This window comes from Parasteatoda tepidariorum, chromosome 2 (assembly GCF_982258835.1).
Source record: "Parasteatoda tepidariorum strain Cologne lab strain chromosome 2, Ptep-v5.0, whole genome shotgun sequence".
In the NCBI taxonomy this organism is placed as follows: Eukaryota; Metazoa; Arthropoda; class Arachnida; order Araneae; family Theridiidae; genus Parasteatoda; species Parasteatoda tepidariorum.
The window spans coordinates 29,408,990-29,431,881 of record NC_141756.1 but is presented as its reverse complement, the minus strand read 5'-3'; the positions used below and the strand labels follow the sequence as shown (position 1 = coordinate 29,431,881).

The 22,892-nt window shown below is 30.2% G+C and overlaps 1 protein-coding gene across 1 annotated transcript; it reads left to right on the top strand.

The window, feature by feature from the left end:
- The first annotated feature begins 5,451 nt into the window (after positions 1–5,451).
- On the top strand, positions 5,452–9,723 carry LOC147814899 (uncharacterized). The gene has a single exon (XM_087157112.1). The coding sequence runs from the start codon at positions 5,656–5,658 to the stop codon at positions 7,147–7,149; it is 1,494 nt and encodes a 497-aa protein (XP_087013238.1). The 5' UTR covers positions 5,452–5,655; the 3' UTR covers positions 7,150–9,723.
- Positions 9,724–22,892: the final 13,169 nt, after the last annotated feature.

The following is a 22,892-nucleotide window of genomic DNA, read 5'->3' as shown; positions in this document are numbered from 1 at the left end:
AGATATGTTTTTCACGTACTTTATATGGAATAAAATAGATAAAACAAAATGCCTGTATCAACAACCAAATTTATTTATGGGTATTTATATTATTATTATTTATAATAATAGCATATTGCAATACTATTTAGAATTAAATATTAAATGCTACTTTTGTTACAGATTTTAACATTTGTTGAAAAGAATATTTCTTGAAAAAAAATCTTTGCTCTTACCCTATATATACACTATGAAGAATTTCGTTAACAATGCACTGCTGGAAAGCTGTATAATTGTAAAATTGATTATAAAAAAATATTCTATTGATTGAAAAGAACAATAGACATTCTGATAGTAATTTATAGCACTTTTCCCTACTTTATTATTATTTTAAATAAATTTAGGTTGTTTTTTTACCAATTTTTTCTTCAGACAATTTTATCCATAAATTTTTGCAATGTTGGTAGTGCTAATTATAAGATCATAACAAAGTATTTGCATTTTAATATGAAAACTTTGTGTTACACTTAATTTGATTTCGTAGTTTAATTTTAACAATAGCTTGGGAACATGAAAACTCTCAAATAAATAAAAGAAAAGAAAATAGCATTATAAAATGAATTTCTTTCTACAAAAGCTATAATTTATACTTTAATTATTTGTTAATCACTTAATACCATTTGAAGGACATATTTATATCAGAATTCAATGTTTTAAATAAACTTTAAAAAAAGTTCACACACATTTTTGATTTTGTGACTATCAGGCTGGATTTAAGAGAATTCTAACCTGCTTTTGCATGTGGTGTCAACCAGTTTATGATTACAAAAACTCAATTTTGGTTTATTACTTTGTTTTTGGATATTATAAATAATATGCAAAATGCTGATCAATTAATCTTTGCATAAAAATTTCGATGCAAGTACATTTCACTTCAATTTCAGCAGTGAAGTTTTATACAGGAAGTATTAAAATGATCATCCTTATTATTTATTTTTAGATCCTTTGAAGGAAAAGTAAAATATGTATGCATATTAATTTTCTCAAATTAATGTTTACATGGAAGAGAATAATATTTTCAAACTTCGATAAATTCGAAATAAGATCAATTAGAGAGAAAAGAAAGTAATGCCAGATTCTGTCTCACTGGTCAAATCGGTTCTTGATGATTTAAGCCCTGCTTTGCTTTTATTGACCTCAATAAGAGTAAATGAGAAATCAAAATAGGGGAGTACAATCTGAGCAAGAGCCTGTGAAAGAATTATTGATTTTAATTTTTAAACAAGACTAAAAATATATCGAAAAATTTGAGTCACCACTTTCAGATGCACATAATTTGCATAGATTCTATCGTAAATCTACGTCGCCTTTCGATGCTTTTTCAAAGGTTAGGACTAAAAAATTCTGCATGTTTTAAAATAACTCAATGTTTATTCGTTTTATTGTTGTCGATTTCATTATAAATTCAAGTGACTTTTTTGATACCAATTCCGCATAGTTCCATCAAAACGTCCTCCACGAAGGCAAATTTCTCCAAATCCATACTTGATCCAGGAGTTACCTTGTCTTCTGGATTGGGCTCAAAATTACAAGATTGTGGAGTTGAACATTAGAAGTTGGTTCAGCTGTTCAACGACGGTTATAAAATAAAATGGCCTATAATATTGGCGGAATGACCTGGTTGGTAGGATGTTAGATTCATGTTCGCGTGAATGAGATTAGGTCGAAAAATCCCCGGGTATTAAATGGTAATGGTATAGGTTAAATGGTACAGGCTAAAAAGTCCTCCAAGTTCCCATAACAAATCAATACCTTTTGGGGGTGATGATCCAGAAGTTCCCTTGTCTTCTGGATTGAGTTTAAAATTACAAGGATACGGTGTTGAATATTTGTAGCAGTTAACTCAAATTTGTGTCAGCTGTTCAACAACGGTTATAAAATGGTCTTTAAGAGAGTCCTTTGTTCTCAGGGAATAGACCGCTCCCCTTCCAATGAGGGAACCCGTGTTCGAATCCTAACGATGGCTGGTATACGAATCAGCACCTGGTTCGTACAGACCACATTGCTGACGTAAAATATCCTCAGTAATAGACGGATCATGGGTTAGAATCACTTGCCGTGGGACTAACCGTGGGAGGTTTTCGTGCTTTTCCCCTTCATGTAACGCAAATTCTGGTTAGTTCCATCACAAGTCCTCCATGAAAGCAAATTTCACCCAATACTTTTTCCGGTGCTTGTCTTCTGGATTGGGTTCAAAATTACAAGTCTATGGATTAGTAGTCGTTAACTCAAAAAATAAGTCTAACTTTTAACGACTCTTATAAAATGGAAAATAAAATGGTCTTTAAGCTGAAAGTTACTTTTCACTTCTGTTATAAATTTTGCTGAAAGTACGGAAGCACAAAATTCTAATCTCGGTATCATAGTACGATTAAGATGTGATACACGTGATTTGCTACAAACCAGGTTTTCTTTTAAAACTTCTTTATCTGATGTTGATTTGCAGTAAATGACCCCTAGCAGCGAAATATCTTACCTCAATAATAGTTCAAGGGACCGTTATTTCCGATATTGGCCCTATATAGAATTTTACGATTCACCCGATATTTTACAGCCATTTTACAACCAATATCGGTTCTATATAGAATATTTTTTTTATGGGTTTAATTAAGTAAAATAATTTCTCAAAGCAAAACATTCTCAGATATCAATTAAAATAAAATACACTGGTTATCATAAATTAAGGAAAAATCACAAAAATAGCGATAACTCTTTCAAAAGTAAGCCAAACCGTGCAAAATTTGCATATGTTGTCCACTAAGAGTAGCTGAGTAAAATTGCAATATGCAAATTAGTGGCGCTGCACTCGGCTTACGTCATCTGCCTGGAGCATAAAAGTCCAAGTTTGAGAGAAAGCACACAAATTTTACTGTGATTGCGACATTGAAAATCTGAGATAGCCAATTCGTTATAATGACCTCTAGGCATCATTTGCCTGAAGAACTACGATGGAGAGCCATCGGGAGACTAGAGGCAGGGCAGAGTCAATCAGAAGTGGCCAGATGGCTAAATGTGAGTCCATCTGTGGTTCATAGACTTTGGAGGCAATTTCAAACCACAGATTCGGCATCTAGGAGGTTCAGTCAAGGACGGCCAACTGTTACGACCAGTGCCGATGACCGATATTTGACATTAAGTGCACGCAGGAATAGAACCGCTACTCCGACACATCTTAGATCCTCTCTTGCTGCAGCCACCGGAAGGTTGGTGTCAACGTCAACTGTGCGCAGAAGGCTCCACGAAGGTGGTCTGTATGCGAGACGACCAGCCATTTGCGTGCCGCTCACATCACGCCATAGGAGAGACCGTTTGCAGTGGGCCCGACAACATGTCCACTGGACGTCAGATCAATGGAGGCCTGTTCTCTTTACGGATGAGTCCAGGTTTAGTCTAGAAAGTGACAGTAGACGTTATTTGATATGGAGAGAACCTGGGACCCGTTATCATCCATCAAACATCCGTGAAAGAGATGCATACGGAAGAGGCAGTGTCTGTGTTTGGGGAGGCATATCCTTAGGAGGGCGCACATACCTCCATGTCTTTCCAAGGGGAACCGTGAATGCTCAGGTTTATCGAGACAACATCCTTGATGCTTATGTGCGCCCATATGCCGGGGCAATTGGTGATTGCTTCCTGTTACAGGACGATAATGCAAGACCACACAGAGCTCGCATTGTTGATGATTATCTTCAACAGGAAACAATTACTCGCATGGAGTGGCCAGCTCGATCCCCGGACTTGAATCCTATCGAGCACGTTTGGGATGCTCTAGGGAGGCGTGTATCTGCCATCAATCCGCCCCCTCAGACCCTTGCCACGCTTGCAACTGCTTTACAAGAGCAATGGCTCTCACTTCCTATTGAACTGATAGACCGCATAATTGAAAGCATCACACATCGCTGTTTGTGCTGTATTGCTTCTAGAGGCAATCATATTCCATATTAAAGGTACTTTTTCTATTGCAAACCGATACTTCCAATTTGTTTATTTTATACATGTGCTAATTTCTATACTACTATTAATGTCTGATAATTTCTTTTTATGTTGTTTAATACCTTACTATGTGTTGTATATTGTGGGTAAGTTTCATAAAATTCCATGTGTAATTTCTTGAGTTATCGCGATTTTTGTGAATTTTCCTTAATTTATGATAACCAGTGTATGTTTGATAGATTCATAGGAACATTGCTTCTTCAATATATATCGCACAGAAATAAAACTTATCAAATTTCTTTCATTCAAAATAATAGATGGTTAACTTATTACTAATAAAAAAAAACCTATTTTATTGTCATTTTAACCTTTTATTACGTGTTAAATTTAAGATTATTTTTTATTTTAATAATTATAATGTAAACCAGGTATAACTTAAAAATTGGTATTCAGTATTGACAAAATTAACCCAGTGTTATAATAAATAAAAAATATTTTTAAATATAACATACGTATAATACTTAACCTAGTTGTCATAATGTTGGCATGAGTTTTTGTTGGTCAAAAATAATTTTCAGAATAATGAACACATTTAATTTTCAAATGTTATTTCAATTTCAACAGAAAATTAAAATATTATTTTGAATTACATATACAGTAAAAAGCTCGATTGATTATTTATTTCGAGAACTCCACGCTATTACCGATGTATTTACACCAAAAATGTTTTACTAAAGAGAACAAAAAAGAAAAGCGTATTCATATTTACATAAATTCATATTATATAAATCATATTGAAATAAAATGATGAATCCAAACAGCATATTTTCTTATCAATGGATTATTAAATCATTAAATCCCTACTATTAGTTCACATTCTTCTTATATATTGTTCAAATTTTCAATCGTTAATAAAATATTTTTTATTCATCATATAAGTTCAAATACATTTTTTTAAAACTTGTAGTGGATGACAATTGATGTTAATATAGTTTTTTTTCAAATATTAATTCATTAATTAAATAGGGATGAGCGAAAAACGAAGTGGAAGTTTCTGATTGGTTAAGCGTTAGTCACTATTGTAAATTTGTCTAGTATAAGCGATTCCGTTTTCCACAGATTTTAAAGATAATATCAGTGATAATTTCATAGATCTATTTGAAAAAAATTTTTTATAGCTCACTATTAAATATTTAATTAATTTATATTCGCTGTGCAAAATAAATTCAATAAAGAACGTTACGTGGTAGCTCGTGTGGTCCACGTTACTTTTATAATAGTTATCTGATACCACGCCTTTTTTTTACTTTGATTTTTTTTATAGTACTTGTTTTAAAAATTTGATAACTAGATAACTATTATGATTCAACTTTTTTTTAAGTTGTTACTTCAAAGTAAATCATATCAATTGAGTAAGTCAACTAAAAACATCACATCCTTTCAAAATATGGCTAGACTTTGTGACCTTGATTGCTTACGTCTAATTCACGTGATTTCTGACGTTGCGCGAATGGGAATCTTATCGAATTGTATTCCGGTGAATGAATAATAAGGTCGAAATTTCCCTTTCGTTTTTTAAGTTCATTGATAGGGAAGGAACGTGAATAACAGGAGTTGGTTTTCAAATGGCATTATTTTTCATTGGTTTTTATTTGTTCTCTTTTTGATAGCGTATGTGAAATAATGGGTGAAAAGTTTGAAGAGTATGTTTTTACATGGAGGATTAAAAACTATTCCTCCTGTTACCAAGTTAAAGGTGAAGTTATTGCGAGTCCCTTTTTTACGATCGAAAATATCCCTGGTAGTCAGTGGAATTTGTCGTTTTATCCTAGAGGTTATTCTAGCTTGAGAAACCATGAAAATTACGTTTCCTGTTATTTAGAGTGGACAGCGCTGTATGACACAATTAAATCAGTCACCGTCTCTTTCAAGATTGAGATTCTGGATGAAAAAGATTGTGTTTTGGAGGGTATTGAGAGGAAAGAGCGAGAATTTAATGGACAGAATTCAGTCTCGGGCCTTACTAAATTCTTTGCTATCGATAAATTGGACAAAGAAATGAGCAATTGGGTCAAAGATGAATTAACACTTCGGTGTCGAATGAAGAGTGATAATCAACTCAGGCAAAAGTTATTTGGGGCTGTAGCTTGTACTACCATCGAAGTAGACCGATTCTCTGTTGACTGGCATGTTAAAATACCTTCTTTGTTTGAGTACTCTGAAAACATTGCTTTCCCTATCTCAGATTTGTATAATGTAGAAATTGCTTTGAATTCCAAGCCAGAAACTTTAGCCATTTTGGTTCACTTCAAACAAAATAAATTCGATATATCTCAGCGTTTGACATTTACAATTTCTATTTTTCATAAAATTGGATGTATGCTAGCTTCCAAGCGTGTTGTACACGTGCATGAAAAAACTGAACCGTGGAATTTTCTCGATTTCATGACAAAGAATGTGTTGAAAAATTGTGAGATCAGTTCATCTCGGTATGAATTTAAGCTGAAATGTGAAGTTTTTGTTTCCAAGAAAAATGTTTCTTCTAGTTCTATTGAAAAACTGCAGTTTGAGTCTCCTTTCAGCTGGAAGTCTTCACCGAGGGATAATCCAACCTCTTCTGCACAAAATGAATTTAGAAACATTTTGGCAAGCAAAACTTATTCTGATGTTACAATTCGATGCAAAAATGAAGAATTTCCTGCTCATAAGTTTATTTTGAAAGTTCGATCACCAGTGTTCGCGGCAATGTTCGATCAAGACATGCTGGAAAACAAAACTGGTGTGGTGGATATGTCTGACATAGATGGAAAAATATTGAAAGCGTTTCTCGAATTTTTGTATACAGATACTGTGGATAAAATGGATTACGATATTGCCAAGCATCTAATATTAACTGCCGATAAATACCAAGTGCCGTCGCTTGTGGATAAGTGTGCTTCATTTTTGATATCCATTATATCGATTGAAAATGTGTGTGGAATTATTGCAATCGCTGATATGATTGATTGCAAGAATTTGAAATCTTTTGCTCTAAGCTTTATTGAGCTCAATGCTGCAGAGACTTTAAAAACTGCAGCTTGGATAGAATTGATAGAAGGAAATATTAAACTAGCCACATGTATTTTATTGAAATTGTCAACAAACTTCCGACAAATCGGCAATGAAACTTATCTCTAATGGCTTTATGAAGGTTTTCCTGGATTTTTATTTTAATATAATTATTTTACTTTAAGTATTGATTTCAAATTTTGAACGATATATTAAATATATCTTGGCCTAATCTCAAGTGAATGTTTATGTAGTGAAATAATTTTTTATTGAATATACACTTTGTACTTGTACTTACGTTAATAAGTGTTTTATTACATTTTGTGACAATTGCTAAATATTTTATTCTTTATTGGAATATTTTTACTTCTTATCTATCTATTCTAGGCATTTTTTCATTTTTCTAATTTTTCGTCCATTTTCCCAAATTAAGTGTTTAAGAAAATCGAAAAAATATTTACTTTTTTAAAACTTGTTTATCGAATTATAAAAAATAATTGTTAAAATTACTTATTATCTTTTATTATTTAATTATATAATGGTCGTTTTATGAATAATAAGATAGAAGCATTTTTGTATCATTTTAAACTATGAAAATTTAAATTTCAAAGTCTGAAATTTGAAAGGAATCAGTTTCTTAAGAAATGAAATAATCTTTGAGAAATGAAATCTTAAAGATATGACTATTTTAAAATTCCATTACTCAATTAGTTTTCGATTGATCTTTTTCCCTTTTTGTATTTTGTCACTAAAAATTACATAGTTCAAAGCAAATTAAATATTTGTATACCTAACAATTCAAAGTTGCTTTAATCATCAGTAAATTTAATAATATAAAATTATAAATTATCATAAAATTTGTTTTTGCTTAAAAAATTTCTTTGCTGTAATGTATACTTAAATTTTATGCAAAAAGTGTTGGATACACTTAAATAGTTCCAGAGGTTTGGCGAAAAAAGTGAAATTATCATTAACCTTTTCCTACAGAATTTTTTAAAGCACATTTTTCATATTTTTTTTATTTTGTATTCATTTAGGTCAAAATAAGTGAAAAATTTCATATTTAGCATTTTAATAATTTATGGTAATGAAAAGCAGCATGAAATGTCGATTATAAATTTGGACATTTCCAGATTTTATAGCAAAGGAAATGTTGAGATGTTGTGAATTCCTTTAAGTATAGATTCACCTTGAAGTGCGATGTTAGTATTTCCAGGAAAACTCATACAAGTTCTATCGAAAGATTGAAATTTGCTTCACCTTGTAGCCTGAAATCCATACGCAGAGATATTCCCATCTCTGCCTTGCAAAATAACTTTTAAAACATTTTCCTGAACCAAAATTAGTCTGATGTTTTAATGTGTTGCGAAAATGATGAATTTCCTTCTCTTGGGTTTGTTTTGAAAGTTCAATCAGCAGTGTTTGCCGCCATATTTGATCAAGACATGCTGGAAAACAAAACTGGTATATGGCTGACATGGGCGGCGTTTCGTGAATTTTTGTATAGGGATGAAGTGGATAAATTGGATTACGATATTGCCAAGAATCTAATATTAACTGCCGATAAATACCAAGTGCCGTCGCTTGTGGATAAGTGTGCTTCATTTTTGATACCCATTATATCAATTAAAAATGTGTGTGAAATTTGTAATGGCTGATATTATTGATTGAATCGCTGATATGATTGATGACTAGTTAAATATAGCTATGAAAGTTCGGTTGCTTGGAAGAATTCTGAAAACACAACTACTCAGAAATAATAACTTGGAAGTATGAGAACTAAACTTTGCGAGGATAAGAGGCCCAAATTACTACTCATAAATGTTTATGCGAAATGTTTCAAAAGTCATTCTTTTGAAGTTTTGTTTTGAATGCGAGTTAAGTTGATTCAAATTTGAGGTTTTTGAAGTACTTTAATACTCTTTTCAGTAACTGTTATTTTTTAAATTCAATTGTTGATTTCTAACTTTTAATAAAAATTAATTTCTGTTTTATATAATTATTTGTGTTTCATATTATGTAGTTGCAGTGCATAGGTTTTTGTATGCAGGAGTGTTTTACTATTAAATTTATTGAAAGTTGAGTCTTGCTTTTTATATTAAAGATTTGTTGTTTGTCAAGACGTATTGCAATAATCTTTTTATTTTTAAATATTATCTTAAACTGTAATATAACATTCTAACAATAAATATACCATAACCGGTCAAAAGACCATTTATTGTATGTTGCATTGTAAAGTGGTGGTATGTTTAGTGTTAAGAAAGGTTACTATATTTTCTTTATTTTTTACAAAAGGAATGCTTTTTGCTGGAGTATTTTTTTCTTTTAAAATCGGTCAGAAAATTAAGGACCCTTAGTAAAGATTTTTATTTCCTGAAGTAAAACTATAAAATTTTAATTATTATTTACAAGCACATAAACTGTAGTATTTATGTTTCATACGGCAGAAATAGTGGTAATAATGTTTTATTACGAATTTTCTCATTTATGTTGGGTTATTTTATTAATAAATACAGTACACTCTCGATTATCCGTGCGCGGATTATCCGGTTTGCGGATTATCCGTGCTCATTCCGGAGTCACACAAAAAATATAAAGTGAAAAATTTTCAAGATTAAAAAAATTTGATTCATGAAGTCATAACACTACCAAATTTTTGGAAGCAATATTCGTTATTGGATTGCAGTATATGGAATATCAGCACCAGCAGCATGGTCAAAGGTAAAATCGTCTACGTTATCACGATCTTGGAGAAAGATCATACCGTTTGATGAACAATCCTCTTCAGATGTTCAAGAAAAATATGATAACAGTATTCTCGAACAAGCAAAAGAAATCGAAGGTTTCGAAATTCTTGATGAAGAAAATTTAGAAGATTGGTTTCAAAGCGATGCATGTGAGCCTGGCTTCCAGTATTTGACTGATGAAGACATCGTTATGTTGTTAAATCAAATAGTGATGATAGTAACTGATGCAGAAGATGTAGTAAATGAATGAAATACAATTTCTCATTCTGCTGCTCTGTGGAAACTTTATTAGATTATATGGGAGGATTTGATTACGGTGACATTACTGCGGTTAGTAAAATATGTGTATCGATATATGGCGAAGACACATTACACATTTTTTAATAAGGAAAATTCCTAGTTTGATGTTATGCATGCAAATGTCAGAAATTTTTATATTTTTTGTACTGATATTGAATTTTTCTGTAATAAAATGAGTTTTCGGATTATCCGTGTTTTTCGATTGTCCGTGCGACCTGTCCCGATGATTAACTCGGATAATCGGGAGTGCACTGTATAATGAAAATTAAGGTGCTTTTCACGTCATTGAGAATTGCCTTTTTTTGATCTGTTGCAAGAATTTTTTTTTAAAAATTAAAAGTAAAAATAATAGTTATTGTATTTTCGTTAAATAAATAAAGGGATATTTTGTAATTTTAAATGTATAGCGCAAAGGATATTATTTTAGGAATGTTTTTTTATTGCATTTATAAAGAATCTCAAAGTTTATTTTATCTCAAAAAATATTTTGTGAAAAAAAAATATCTTCCTATTATCTCTATTTCTTTAAACTATATTTTAACTTTTTTTTAAAGCTCAATTTATTAATTGTAAATTAAAGTAATTACATTTTCAGGATGTTAATTGTTAGTATATGTTTTGTAATTTGTAATCCCTTATGCTGGTATGTTTTGTTATTGATTTTAATAAGAGTTAAAGTTTCTTTTATATAATAAAGTTTGGTATTTCATGCAATGTTGTGACCTAATTTTTTAATTATTACTATACAATTGCAATACATATTTATAAAAATATAAATTCTGCATACATTTTATAATTTGCAATGTATAGGATTCGTATATTTTAGGGTAGGATATTGTATATTTTAATTTATTTTTGTTCTAATATTATGAGGACTTTTTCTATAAACAATATAAGTAAACAACCATTAATAGCTTTGTTTTTTTAGAAACTAATTGATTTATTTTATTTATTGCTCAGAAGTTTTCTCATAAATATATATTTTGATGGAAATTTTTTTTTCACTTTTATAAATAAAACCACATCATATTTTTAGTAAATTTATTTTCAGGTATCTACAAACATTATTCATTATCAATATTTAAAATTTTTTTTTAAGAATTCACTAAATGATTTCAATATGGTTATGTTCAATAAGTTTATTAAAAATTTTTGAGATATGTTTTGGCCATGTCTTATATGGAATAAAATAAATAAATCAAAATGCATGCATCAACAACCACATTTATATATGGGTATTTATATTATTTATATATTGTTATTCTTTATAATAATAGCATATTGCAATAATGAGTAGAATAAAATATTATATGCTACTTTTTTTTATAAATTTTAACATTTGTTGGAAAGAACATTTCTTGAAAAAAAGAATCCTTGCTTTTACCCATATATACACCATTACGAATTTCGGTAACAATGCACTCCTGGAAAGCTCTATAACTGTAAAATTGCTTATAAAAAGCATTCTATTCGTGGAAAAAGAACAATAGACATTACGATAATTATTTATAGCATTTTTTCCTACTTTATTATTTTAAATAAATTTAGGTTGTTTTTTTTTACCAATTCTTTCTTTAGATAATTTTGTCTATACGTTTCTGCGAGGCTGTAGTGCAAATTATAAGATTATAGCAAAATATTTACAAATTTTAATATCATGAAAACGTTTTGTTATACTTTACTTAATTTGATTTAGTAGTTTATTTTCAAAAATAGCTTGGGAACATGAAATCTCTCAAATAAATAAAATAAAAGAAAATAGCATTATAAAATGTATTTCTTTCTACAAAATCTATAATTTATTTTTTAATTATTTGTCAATCATGTAATACCATTTGAAGTATATATTTATATCAAAATCTAATGTTTTAAATAAACTTTTTATACCAAGTTCACACACATTTTGATTTCGTAGCTACCAGGTTGGATATAAGACAATTCTAACTAGTTTTTGATTACAAAAACTTAATTTTGGTTTATTATTTTAGAAAATTTTCTTACTGTCTTTATAACTTTTATTTTTGCATATTATAAATAATATGCAAAATACTGATCAATTAATCTTTGCATAAAAATTTCGATGTAAATTTCGATTTTAATTTCAGCATAAGTTTTTATACAGGAAATTTTGAAATGATCATCTTTATTATTTTTTTTCAGATACCTTGAAAAACAAAAGTAAAAAAAAATGTATGCTTATTAATGTTTTAAAATTAATGTTTAAATGTTTTCAAACTTCGATAATATCTAAATTAGATAAACTAGAGCGAAAAAAAAAATAATAATTTTGTGATGTCAGTTTCTGTCTCCCTGGTTGTCTCACTGGGCAAATTAGTTTTTAATGATTTTAAACCCTGCTTTGTTCTTACTGATTTTTGTTCTTATTGACCTATTAAGAGTAAATGAGAAATCAAAATAGGGGTGTGCAATCTGCTGCCCGTGAGAGCCTCTGAACGTATGCAATTAAAAAAAAGACGAAGAAAGAACTATAAATATGTCGAAACATTTGACTTGCACATTTGTGCAGTCTCTCTCGTAAATCTGCATAGTTTTTCGATGTTTTTTCAACGGTTGTTTATATAAAATTCTGCATGTTTAAAAAAGCAATGCTTATTCGTTTTATTGTTGCCGATTTCATCATAGATTCAAGTGACTTTTTGATCATTTTTTTCCTAGTATTTATAACTAGTAATTTCTATGTGGTGTTTAAAATTCCAATACTTTTATTACGAGTTATAAGTCGCGTATTGAATTTATCATTTTTTTGAATTGTTTCATTTGTGTTGATTTCATCGTTAAGGATTTTTTAATGATCATTTCAATGATTTTTTTAAGGTAGTCATTGCTACGCTTTTCCATGTGATTTTAAAAATTTTGTACTTTATTACGATACTATAACGACAGTTTCAAATTGCCTGCTTAAGTTATGACGTATTATGTTGTCGATTTTATCAGAAATCCAAGTTTTATTTCAATTATTCTTTTCGCAGTTTTTACGGTGGGTTTTAAAAATTTCGATTTTTGCTGCGAAATTACGAATCATGCATTAAAATAACTGCTCATCGGCGCACTTTATTCGTATTGTATTCAGTTTTTCTTCCATGTGAATTTGACGATCACGTTATTTTAGCTATGATGTTATTAAGTCACACGAGTTATTAATCGCACATTTAAATAATCGCGTTCTGATTCAATTTGTCCATATTTCATCGTAATTATAATTTATTTTATTAGCGCCATGTATTTGCTCGTGGTATTTAGAATTTCGATATTTTAATACAATATAATTGCAACATGAAAAGAAAAATGGGGGAAAATTTGAATTTTTAAACTGTTCCTTGTTTGTAATTTTATTTTAAGACTTCTGTAGCCAAGAAGATTTTTTACAAAGACAAATGTTTTATATTTAAAATTCATAACACTTCTAAAATTTCAAGAAATAGAAATAATATCTGTATAAAGTAAAGTACAAAAGTATAGTGCAAAATAAATATGGATTCTTATTTTGTTCTATAATGGTTTTGTTTTAATTTTAGGTTTCTGTTTAAAACTCATTAAGTTTTTTTAATTGAAATCTTTAAATCTATTTCATATCACTCATTAGAATACGTCTATAGCTTTTTTACTCTTTCATTTTAGAACATTATAGTTTTTTTAAATTTCGTTTTTTAGAATTTATCTTCCTTTACCCAATATTTATCGAAAATAAAATATTATGGGTATGTGTGTGTGCGTGTGTGTGTAACATAAAAAGCTTCAATTAATCTTTTTTATGTTAGTTCTTTAATGAATAACCTTTTATTTTATTTATCTAATCGAAACACTTTCTGACACTTTTAAATTCACATCCTGTCTTCAAATCTATTTTTGGCTCAAGTATGCATTAATTAAAAGAAATTTTTCCCTTTACTTTTTGTGGGAATCGCTCGACCTATTTGATAAACCAATTACAATTACTACGATTTCCCTCTTTCCCTAAATTGAAACATTTTACGGATTCACTTCGAAAGATTTTCCCTTACATATAATCGAGAAACATAACTTTTCGTGCACACTTTCATGACTGTCTAATAATTAATAAATAAATTTTGAACCCTCCTTCCCTGTCTAAGACCTGTTTTAATCCTTCCACTCGGCAACGACGTTATATATATATATGATAAATTAAAAAAAAAAAAGTTAAATTTCAATGCACTGCGTTAAAAATTTTGTCAAATTCAATATTTCGTTTTAACTCAAATTAAAGGTCTCGTGAGTTTTCCAGAAGATAAATCTATATATATATAAATGAATGTGTGTCTGTCTGTTTGTCCTCTATAGACTCCTAAACCATCCGACAGAAAGCTACGAAACTTGGCATACAGATAGTTCAAAGCACGAGGAAGGTTTCTGTCGACATTAGAACATTCCGCGACAAGCCGTTCCAGCGGTATGAGCGAAAATCGAAATGGAATTTTCTGAATTGGTTAAAAGTTAGCCTTTGTTTTAAATTTTGCTATAAACGATTCAGTTTTCAAATATCTTGAAGATAACAAGAGTGTTATTTTCTATCTTATAGCTCTATTCTTTTAGAAAAGTAAATTACATATTTTATCTTCGCATATTTTATCTTTGAAAATTGGTTCCCCAATCATCCTTCTACGAAATATAAATTCACCACGACTATGCAATGGGACTAGGCTATCAGTAAAAAAATTAATGAATAACATAATTGAGGCAACCATTTTAAATAGAAAACACCAAGGAGAACATGAACTAATACCACGTATTCCCATGATACCAACGGATACTCCATTTGAATTCAAACGTCTACAGTTTCCTGTACGACTAGCCTTTGCAATGACCATTAACAAAGCACAGGGACAATCATTGCAAGTATGTGGATTACATTTGATAAATCCATGCTTCTCACATGGACAGCTGTACGTTGCGTGTTCACGAGTTGGAAAACCATCAAATTTATTTGTTCTTGCACCAGATGGGAAAACAAAAAATATTGTTTATTTACAAGCACTACTAAGATAAAGTTCACCATCAATCATCAAATATCCTTCATTTAATGATGTATTATTTAATACCACAAGTGAAGAAACATGTTTATTCTACCATCAACTATGTATATCTATGTTTTGTTATATTCAAGTGACATATCCCTTATGAAAAAATCGAGGTATAAATGAGGTATAAACAAGGTATATTTTAAAGGTATAAAGGAGGTTGTTATTTAAAGACGTCGTTGAGGTTGAAAAGGGTGCAAATGAATACCTCAAAACCAACCTCAAATATACCTTAATATATACCTCCAGAGGTATATATGTTTCAACTTGAGGTGTTAAATTTTACATCTGGGGAGAGGTAGATATTTACTACTTTAAAGTGTTTCATTTTCAACCTTAGGTTATTAATTATCAGCTTGAAGTATATTTATTTACACTTGTGGAAGTATTTATTCAACAACCTAAAGTGTGTCATTTTACACTTCAGGTTATTATAAATCAACCTCAGGTGTATTTTGTTCCACTTCAGGTAATTATTTTTCAACCTCAGGTATCTAATTTTATGCTTGTAGAGATATATATTTTTCAACGTAGGGTGTGTCATTTTACACTTCAGGTTATTTCAAATCAACCTCAGGTGTATTTTGTTCGACCTTAGGTTATTACTTATCAGCTTGAAATATATTTTTTTACACTTGTGGAAGTATTTATTCAACAACCTAAGGTGTGTCATTTTACACTTCAGGTTATTATAAATCAACCTCAGGTGTATGTTGTTCGATCTCAGGTAATTATTTTTCAACCTCAGGTATCTAATTTTATGCTTGTAGAGGTATATATTTTTCAACCTGAGGCATGTCATTTTACTCTTCAGGTTATTTCAAATCTACCTCAGGTGTAATTTTTGATAGTTGGAAAGGTGATTTTTTACTAACGTAAGGTGTATTATTTTTCACCTCAAATATAGGTTTTTATGCTTGTAAAGGAAATTTTTTTAATCAAACTAAAATATGCCATTTTTCCCTTCAGGTTATATTTTTTTATGCTAATGCTGGTAATTAAATATAATTAAAATGTTTCTCGTTAGACTGCTAATTTTTAACCTAAAATATATATCTTTTCACTTGTAGAGGTATTTATCACTCTGATGGAGTTTTTAATGTTACACATTAGGTGGTAATTACTTATTAACTTTTTACGGTCTGTCTTAATTTTCACTGCTAATCCTGATGCTAAGAAACTATTTTCTAAACACATAGGCGGAATACGGATGAATCTTTCTTTCGAAAGAATTTTCGACTGATTTCCATGTATTGTGTGAAGAAAAGTAAAATGCAATGCAAAGAATGCAATGCTTCCTTTAATTTTGAAATACAACCCATTGGAATGTATTCTTCCTCACACAATTCAAAATAGGAATTTTCACTTAACGCCTTTAATTTATAGTTTGTGAACCTTGTGCTAATTTGCAATTAAATAGTTCATAAAATTTATTAATCTTGAATTAACATGTAGAGTTGAATAATGTTAAGTATGCTGACTCATAAACCTTAAAAGAACATTTCAAATGTTTCTGTAATTTTAATAATTTCAATTAAACTATCGTGAAAAGAGGATACATTTGTTTCAGAAAAATGTGGGAACTCATTTATATAGAACAGATGTTAAAGGCGCTAATTTTTTGTAAAAGCGAAATAACAGCAAATTTAAATAATTTAGCCAGCTTACAAATAAAAACTTTTATTAACAAAAAAAAATTAATTTTTCGTTCAAGAAATCAAAATTCTTGACAATTACTCTGCTTCTTCTGCAAGTTTGCTGTGCTTACGTTATTTGGAGCATTGGAACCTATAAATAAAAAATTTGAATTAGCGAGAATCATATTTACATTGATAATGACAAATTTTAAAAGATTAGAATAATATTTTAAAGCTTATTTCGTTGCATAAATCACCTTTTATTATTATTTCTATTCAATTTTGAATAAATAAATGGTTTCTTTAGTAACAGCAGATGAATAAGAATAATAATAATGACCTGCAAAACTCTCCTCCCAGTATATTTCAATTCTTTATTTTGACTGTTTAAACATATCACTTAAAAAAGCTAATTTTTCTATAAGATGCATATAAAAACTGCTGTAGAAATAACACGCTTATTGAAATTCTTAATTTTCCAATAATTCAACCGACCATTTTTAATTATGGATTGTTATGCTGATATTTAAATTTTTTTCTCAGCAAATTTTGAATAAATTCAATTACACTGGCCTGCTTGTTTAAATTTTTAGTCCAATTTCGCAAAAGAAATTGTACTAAAACCAATTCTCAATGCTGCTGATTCCGAAAATAATTGTCTATCACGTAAGGTTTTTAAAAACAAAAGGTCATTTTCAACCTTTTATTTAATGTGATCAAGAATCAATCATCTTTTAATAAAAGAATGTAGAACATCAATGTTTTGTGTTTTTCATGCCCCATCGAAATAAAAGCAACATTAAGTTTATATGTTTACTTGCCTGAGAGAATAATTTAAGATAATGCTATAAAATAATGTTTTCAAAAATCAAAGATCATGCAAACTTTATCAGTAATTTTTTAGGTGAAAAGATTTCATTGAATCAAGGGAGAATAATTTACTAGTCTTTTTTCTTTTTGGTGTATATTTAGAGTTACTCCCAGGGGAAGGCTCTCCAGTTACTAGTCTCCACTTCCTCCTAGCTGGAGCACGTATTATTGACAGCCTTATTCAAACCTTGAAATTCTGGATGCCATTTACGGAGCAGCTCTGTAAAAGTTGCATGTTCAAGTTGAGTAAAATCAAGTTACATAAAAGTTGCATAGCAAGTTTCATTTGGAAATTTTCAGATGAGATTTTTTTTTAAGAAATTGAAGGAAATTGAAATATATATTTATATAACTTTGATAAGTTACTAATGTTGACAACAAAAATCCAGAGTCAATAATACTTTTAAACTTTTTTAACTACAATATAAGGAGATTAAGTATAGGTTCACCAAAATGATTTTAATATTTAATTGAAATAATAAAATTATTTTTTTGGAATAGCTGTCTCAGTAAATTTGTTTTATACAATATTCTTTGTGGATTAAAGATAAAAACTATTTTATTAGAGCACACTATTTATACGAAAAGTTTTCATGTTCTTTTAGTCTCTTTACGAGTCTTCACGAGTCTTATTAAAAATAAATTGAAAATCATTCCAAAATATTAAACTGCATCATGTTGATCTAGAATAATATTCAAGATTTTGCCTTATCGGACTAAAAACTAAAATAAAACTGAACACAGTGGCGCGACAGCCCATAGAGGGCCAAGGTCTACTGTGCCCATTTCAGTTTTCTTGACCTTGGGCTCTGGGATGCAGGAGCAGATGTTCCGGTTAGGTGGTCAGCCGAACGCGGAACCCCCAGTGTTCAGTTCCCAAGCATGCTCGGTACTCATTTATCGATCCACTGAAGGGATGAAAGGCTGAGTCAACCTTGCCCGGCCCAAGGATCGAACCCAGGACCTGTGGCACGGAAGAGCGGGGCGTTGCCTTAGTGGACTAAACGGACAAAAAGTTTGAATTTTGCATGAGAATTTTTTAAGTGGATGCCAGTTTTCCTTCACCTATAGTTGCCATTTTGCTAACTAACTTCAGATATTATTTAATAGGTGATACACATACAAATACTTTTAAGATACTCAACTAAACCAAGCTTATGTATAAAAGGGCAAGTAAACTTAAACTAGGCTGCATTAATTTCTTCGTAAAAATTTTAGTAACTTGTACTTGTCAGAATTCAATATGCTGTTGCTGGAATTATTATGGTGTTATTGAAGAAATGATTTCTGGTGAAAAGATGCGTTCTCTTAATCTTAATTTTAATGTTGAACTAAGCCATATTACACAAGTAACTAATTCTGGCAACTTTAACTTAATACCTGTGACAAATATATCTTCTGTTTGTATTTCCATCCAGTGCGATGACACTGGAAAAATTTATTTTGCTAATGTGGTGAACAATCTAGAATTAGAATAACTTTTTCTCTCTAGAGGCAATGTATATGTAAGTTCAGTAATCCCCGCTTATATATAATGTAATCGCTGTTAATATCAATCACTTATTATTACCGAAATTATTCGGTTCTGATTTTTTTTCATTGATATTATAGTTTTCTGTGATCCTTACATAATTTAATGTTATTAGAATTTAATTTTCAAAATTCTTTATTTATTAGCGTTATATTTTTATTTACTCTGCACATTTAATAATAAAAAAAATTCTTTTCTTTCTCTGCGATAATGTTAGAATTTCCAATTTCTCATCATTTCTGGAGTTTAAAAACAAAATATTTTTCAGATTATGAAAATTTATGAAGTTTGCTTTATTAATTTGTGAGGGGGGTTAAAAAATTAGTTCACTAAAATTAGCTTGAATCTTATCTCATATTACATATACTTTTATTAAAAAAAATTTCAGATTTTATTAGGAATTCTCATATATTTTTTTATGAAATTTGTTGATTTGATATGGTAAACTTGTTTCCTACCTTAGAATCACCTGTTAATAGTAAACATTAATTTAAAAAAATGAATATTTACTTCGAAAAACAGGATTGTTTTTTTTCTTCATGTTTGTAAATATATATTTTTATGAAAATGCAACTTTTGAAGAAATATTAAAATTTTTGTGTGATGTATTTACCCTGATTGCAATTTTTATTGTATATGTTTATTTTATTAGTTAAATATGTATGTTAGATTTTTGTTGAAGGCAACAAATATGCATTTCGTTCCTTACAATAGTATTGTTTATTTGTTTTATTACCTGCAATATATAAAAACTGTTAACTTTCAATTTTCAGTGATTTATTTATAAGAGAAATTATGAACCTTTTACTCAATCAGCTTGCATACTGCTACGTTAAAACATATACATTTAAGCAAAACAAAGAGAATAGTTATATTTGAATAAATTACAAACAATAAAATATACTGTGCGTAACCTGCTGTAACGATTCTCCAGTAACGTTACCCTAAACAGCGACGAGAAATATTTAGATTGATCTGTCTTATTGCTAAGCCTACAACAATAGCCTCAAAGAATATCCTCCGACTTAAATAATGTAAGATCAGGACGCGTCTTTAAAACAAAAATAATGAAATTTAAGTTTGAAAATTGAGGCATATTTGATTAAAAGTGACAAAGCTAAATTAATAAATGTCAAGCACACTTACCGAATTTTAAAGAAACTTTCGATTGCAAACACACACGCCATTTGCCGGCTAGCACGGAACTCTGGGAAGTGAGCTAGTTGATATGAAGTGCACTTTAAACAACCTTAAAACAACCTTAGGTATAAATAAAATGACTTCATACATCTCAATAAAGACCTCACTCTCTTTAGTTGAAAAAAATTATATTTTTTATACCTCGTAAATACCTCTTTTGTTACAAGTGTAAAAAAAACAACCTGGTGAACCTTAAAAACTGCCTCATGAGTCTGGTTGATATGAAGTGAATTTTAAACAACCTCAAAATAAGCTTAGGTATAAATAAAAGGACTTCATATACCTCAATAAATATCTCACTCTCGTTAGTTAAAATAAGGTCAATTTTTTTATACCTCAAAAATACCTCTTTTATTACAAGTATCAGAAAATCAACTTGATATACCTTAAAAATCACCTTATCAGTCTGGTTGATTTGAAGTGAATTTAAAACAACCTCAAAATAAGCTTAGGTATAAATAAAATGACTTCATATACCTCAATAAATATCTCACTCTTTTTAGTTGAAATAAGGTAAAAAATTTTACACCTCAAAAATACCTCTTTTGTTACAAATGTAAGAAAATAAACCTGGTATACCTTAAAAATCACCTTATCAGTCTGGATGATTTGAAGTGAATTTTAAACAACCTCAAAACAAGCTGAAGTATATATAAATCAACCTCGTACACCTTAATTACAACCTTTAAGTAGGTATAATTTTTATTTCTGTTTTCTCTGCAACCTTAAATATACCTCAAATATACCTCAAAACAACCTTAATACCTCAAAAATACCACAAATCAACCTTAAATATACCTTAAATTTTCATAAGGGATATGCAGGGATAATTTTATTATTAATTTTCATTTTGATGTATTGTATACATTTGATCATTAATCACAGCAACGTGTGAGCGGGTACAGCTAGTGATTAATAATGGTTGGAGTTAAAGCTTTTTTTCCCATCATAGTCGCGGTACATATATATTTTTGCGATTTCACGAGTCTTTGATTTGAAGCAAAGATAAGCATTTGAAGCATTATAGACTCCGCGCAGCAAAACAATCAATAATCCAAAATTAATGCTGATGCGTTTTCAGGAAGAAAAAAAAAATTCCTTTTTAAAAAATAAACTACAGACTTTTTTGAATAATTTTATAAAGGGAAAGGAAAAATTTTTCAAAAAAGTATTTCTGAAAGAAATAAAAGTAGCGCACTTTTAAGATTTGTAGCATTTGAAAAATAATGAGTAGCCCAAAAAATAGCGGGTAGCCCGGATTCGATTTTCAGTTTCGGGGACTTTTAAAAATAGCCCAATCCGCTACTTGTAGCTCAATCTGGCAACACTGTGCTAATGCCTCGTCCACCGGACATGCGCATTAATAGGCTGCATCTACATGCTGACAAATCCATCTGCATTCGAGGGTGGACGGTTAAAGGAATTGATGTTTACATTTAAAACCAACCTCTCCCCTACAGCGTGTTTACCCGAACACCAATTTAGTATCTTCAATATTAAACATTTCAAATATTATTTACAATTTTAAAGTTTCACATTGCTCATGAGATGTTAAAATCCTTGTTAGTATATCAGCCCCCCTATGTTTTCGGTGTGCACAAAACCTACATTAACTAATCCATTTTGCAAGGTGTTTCTTGTAGTATGGTCTCAGATATTTAAACGTTTCGTTTTGTCAAAAATAGCATTTTCGGCCAATTTATTCATCGATCCTCATTAAAATTATTATCCCAAGATTCGAATTCGCTCATTAAATTAACAAGATCAAAGACCTATCGTAGCATCGGAAAAAGTCATGTACTCTGGTTCCGTTTAAGATAGAGCCACGGTACATTTTCACCGGTTTTCCCGCGTAGTAAAGCTACTGCTAAAATAAAGATTTTCCAGTCTGCGTCAGCATAATTAAATAAAGTCTCATTATTGTTTTTAAATACAAGTTCGAAATTAACAGTTTCCTTAAGGTATCGTAAAACGAGTTTTGCTATCCATTGAATTTTATTAAAACAAATTAAATACCTGCTTATCTGATTAACATAATTTGCAACACTAAGTCTCGTGGAAGTTGCAGGATACATTAAGCTTCCTACTAATTCAAGAGAGGGGTACTCAGATTCACAACATTTTCCGGCCGGAGTAGCCTAGGCGACTAGGAGTTCGATACTCGCCGGCCGAAGACTTCCGACGTAGTAAACGATGACTGATGCACTTTAAATCTGCCGGGGATTAAGTCCTCCATGCTCCCATGTTAAATTATACCTCTGGGGTTACAGAATTGGAGATTGATCGTTCTCTGGTACAGATCAATATTACGATCTGTGGATGATGTTGTAGTTCATTTACGTCGCATTCGTGCTGTACAATGGGCTATTGGTGACGGTCAGGGAAACGTCCCTGAGGATGATCCGAAGACATGCCATCACAATTTCGATCTTCTGCAGAGGGGATGGCACCCCCGTTTCGGTAGCTCGACGACCTACGCACGAAGTCGAGCACTTTACGGTAGCACAGTTTAACGAGGACCAATACCGCA